The sequence below is a fragment of the Bacillus rossius genome, chromosome 1 (genome assembly GCF_032445375.1).
Source record: "Bacillus rossius redtenbacheri isolate Brsri chromosome 1, Brsri_v3, whole genome shotgun sequence".
Classification (NCBI taxonomy): Eukaryota; Metazoa; Arthropoda; class Insecta; order Phasmatodea; family Bacillidae; genus Bacillus; species Bacillus rossius.
Genome location: NC_086330.1, coordinates 77,535,968 through 77,540,205, shown reverse-complemented (window position 1 = coordinate 77,540,205; position 4,238 = coordinate 77,535,968). Strand labels below are relative to the sequence as shown.

At 37.5% G+C, this 4,238-nt stretch overlaps 1 protein-coding gene across 1 annotated transcript; it reads right to left on the bottom strand.

Annotated features, from left to right (window-relative positions):
• Nucleotides 1-242: 242 nt before the first annotated feature.
• Nucleotides 243-3,996, bottom strand: LOC134538132 (uncharacterized proline-rich protein-like). The gene is made up of 3 exons (XM_063379173.1): nucleotides 3,885-3,996; nucleotides 3,149-3,235; nucleotides 243-1,114 (listed from the first exon to the last, which is right to left on the bottom strand). Exons 2-3 carry the CDS (start codon nucleotides 3,218-3,220, stop codon nucleotides 935-937), a joined length of 252 nt encoding a protein of 83 aa, XP_063235243.1. The 5' UTR covers nucleotides 3,221-3,235; nucleotides 3,885-3,996; the 3' UTR covers nucleotides 243-934.
• Between the last annotated feature and the right edge of the window lie 242 nt (nucleotides 3,997-4,238).

Here is a 4,238-nt window from a genome sequence, read left to right as displayed (position 1 = left end):
CTTTAATATTACCAATTTTACCAACACAATCTCATTCAACAATATCTCTTCACATCTCTATCACTCCATAAATTATTTTAACTTATGGAACCAAAATATAAAAATTAGTAATTTTTTTTGACATAACACATTGTTGAGGGAAGTAGGTACGTGATCCTAGGAATACTTGATCAAATGAAAGGACTTGGAATTTCAGGACGTGTGTTTGAGTGCGTGTATACGTAATAAATAAACAACTTTCATTAAAAAAATTAAGGAAATTTATTACTAAACAAGGTTACAGATGTTGTCACAAGCACACTAGTGATGTTAAGGTGAGCGTAGCACCACCAGGCGATGACTGTCCGTTTGTCTGACGAGTTGTTCTGTCGGTGCGCCGCTGTGCTGCTAGGGACTTACGTCGGCCGGGGAGTTGCCTGACCCCTGACCTCGCCATCCTGATGGCCGTGGCGCGAGAGGCGCGGTCGATTATTTTAGAAACGATGCATCGATTATTGCTCCGTATTCGACAAATCAATTTTTGAAGGTATGTGACCAACGCAAATTTATGAAACCTCAAAAAACTATTACGCATAATTTTTTCACTGTCAAGTTTGGAACTCACCAGACATGAATTACGGTTCGTAGGTAACTATAGAATATAAAAATCAAAAATATGCATGTGCGTTTATAATAATAGGTGGCCAATAACAAAGGAAATTTAGTTTAAGTGGCAACAGAAATCTTAAGAGTAAACATGTTCCCCTTTGGGACCAAATGTTCAATATTAGCATTCAACTAAATATAAATCTATATTCTGTCGCACCCCTTTAGCTCTAACAGCCTCATATGCGCATCGTTGCATTAATATATGAGTTCTCAGATTTCGATAATCGATTTTGCTGAGAATCGATTTTAACACCGATGAATTTATATGATGTCGTTTCGGTTATGGCTAGTCTTGGAGCGAGCGGCGGAACTTCCAGGTGGGCGGCGGCTTGGGGTATTGGGGGATGACGGGCACCGGCATTTGCGCCGGTGGGATGGGTGGCGGCCTGGGCACCGGCATGGGCGCCGGCTTGGGCACCGGCATGGGCACACCTGGGGGCGGCCACGGCGGGTAGGGCGGCGGCGTCTGCAACCAACACACGCCCTGCTCACTGCCTCGCACAGTGATTCTTCTTGGATCAAACAACTCAATACTCAGGGGATTCTGTTTGTTGGTTATATCAAAAGGCAATATGTATGTATTAATAAATAATTCAGTATTTCCCATATAAATTGTAAAGGTTATTCTTATCATAAACTACAAAATGAAATTTTTTGAAGTTATACTTCTTCAGGCGCGGTATGAAAAAATTAATGAGAATGAATTTTTACGAGGGGCGCGCAGCATGTAACATAAATTGACAATCTAAATACAAATAAAAATTATATATGTGCTTTTAAATCGTAGTTTTTAGAGATTGATGTTGAATTCTAGTTTAAATAAATAAAATACTTTGTTAGTTGTGACTATTAGTGACAGTAATTGGTTTAATAATTATTTCCAGTGTTATTTAGTATATTTATATGTGAGGTTATGTTCCCGTATATATAATATTTTTGCATCATCAAATATAAACAAACTTCCCCATTATCACTTTTGAAATTGCGATTCTAAATGTTTCACTATGATTTAATTCTTATATACGTACAGCTGGCATTTTATTGTATTTATTGCCTTGATTTACGAAGTTAGAAATTGATTACAAATTGTTATTACAGCGTATTACTATATCAGCACTATCCTTCAATTTGTGCTAGCGAAGCCACGGGAGGTATTTTTTTATATCCTGCAATATAATTCGATTCATCCAAGTGAAGTTCAGTGATCCGGATATTATTACCCATATAATTTTAATGTGTGTATCTATCCATGCGTTACACATACATGCATTAAATTGACGTTATAAAACACGCAAGGCTCTCTATTTAGTGACATGGAAAGTGTGTAAAACATTCATGCCTACAAAATGAATACATGTTCCAAAATCGAAACCGATTCCTGAAACTACCGGTTACAACAGCTGTTATGAAATCGTGCAAATTTACTATCAGTATTTTAGGAAATTTTTCTGAATAAACTACGTTAGCAATGCGTGAGCTAGGGAGATGACAAGAGCGCGCCACGCGGCACGTGTGGGACACGAGCCGCTCCGTGTATGGAACGAGGGCAAGAGGGGAGGGTGTGTTCAGGCTGGAGGGGCGATAGCGGGGTCCCTCCCCTGCGAGACACAGCCGCCGACGACAGAGCTCCACAGGCGGCAATCCTCCTATACCGGCCTGATGTGTCTCTAACACACTCTCCCACCCACAGTAGATCGTCCGCGACAGTCATCATGTTTAAACTAGTTCGCAAAAACGTTTCAATCTAGAAAAGAAAAATAAGTCATGATACTAAACGTCTTAACAAATGTATGTAAATATCGTGCATAAAATTTTACAAAGGAAAAAATAAATCCTTTACAAGACGGTGGCTATATTATTTCGATATTTTAGTTAGAAATAAAATCTAAATAATTAAAATATCTTACGAATGATTCTTATTAATTATTAACTGAAAAAAAAAATTGTGTTAGGTTATTACAACGTAAAGTCGTTATAAGAGCATCTAGCACGTATTTTGTGCTTAAAACAAGTTTCAGTTTCTTAAAAATACAAAAAGTTTGATGATTGGTAATAGTCTGACTTGGAAGCATCTGCCTGACGTATGGCAGCGGTTGGAGCGCATATAAACCGTGCAGTATAGTGTCACTCGGGAATTATTTCAAAAAATTTACGAGCCTATGTATAATAACTTTTGTAGAGAAAAACTTAAGTTATTAAATAATTTATATTACAAAATCTAAGTTTAAAACAAACTTACGATGATAAATATACATTAAGATAAAATAAAATATATCTGCCACAAGTTTAAATTCGGTAACATTAATACAATGAAATATACTTGGGAATTTACGAACAAATCAACATTTATTTATTTTTTCAAAATAATTATATTTTGGCAGGACAGAAAATTATGTATATGTGTGTGTCTGTGTATACATACATCGCGAATTTGACTGGTAACACGTAATATTTTGTTTACGTGTCACGCAGTGTTCCACCCATTCTCGCTGTTCCTTACCGCGTCTTTCTGGCCCAGGCATGAAGAGATGGCAAGCACGCACAGCACCGACAACACCACGTACACCTTCATGGTGGCGGTGTTCAACTGCAAATTAAATAAATAATTTATAACGATTTTTTGAGCCAGCTTTACGCTGTGTATGAAAAACCAGCAGACAATGTATTTAATAAACATAAAAAATGTAAATAACTAAATAATTAATGTCTCCTAAAAACCATTAAAACCACACCTTACAGCTGTTCTACCGGAGACCTTAAACCCAATCAATAATCTTGGTACCAACATGGATATTGTGAACTTATATTATGGCTATGCGATTAGCAAAATAAATGTATTTGTTCGAGAATAATTGCCAAATAGGCCTACATATGCAAACCGAGTTAATGTTACCAAAGTATGATACAATTTTTCTGGATAAATTGCAGTTAAAAAAGTGAAATTGAGTGTTTTTCTCATAGTTCACGAAATTTTACTTCACTTGATTAGTGAATAATGGCGTTGAACAAATTATGACGTTGATTAACTTCCATAGTTGGTTGCAAATAAAATAATAATTTTGTCTATAAAACCATATTTTTTCCATTTTTAATTACTATTTTAGTACGCTACAATTTGACCGCTATGTTTCTCAGGTAGTATGATTTGTAAACACTTGTGTTGTTACGTGGTGGACGAGGGTTCGCCACACACAATAATACCTTACAGAAGCAGCAATAAGCAGGTGCATACTCACAGTTGTTCGACAGCGACCAGCTCGGAGGTGCGGACCTCAAGCTCTGACCTACACCTCCTGGGCCGGCTGTTATATAGCAGAGCTTCTCGGCTGTGCAGCGTGCTGGGTCAACAGACGTGGCGATTGAAAGGAGAGGAGGAGGGGGCGACAGAGGAACGGGGAAGAACTATCTCGTTCCCGGAAAACTCGCCGGATAAGTGGAGGAGGTCCGTTCGTCGCGTGAACGAACTGAATTTGTAAGTCTTGCAACTGAGCCCGCAGAGAGGTTTTGTACGCCTTTAATACATATCTTGTTTTGTTTTGTTTTTGCAGGAAATATTTATTAGTATGAATATGAAATGAAACTATATAAAT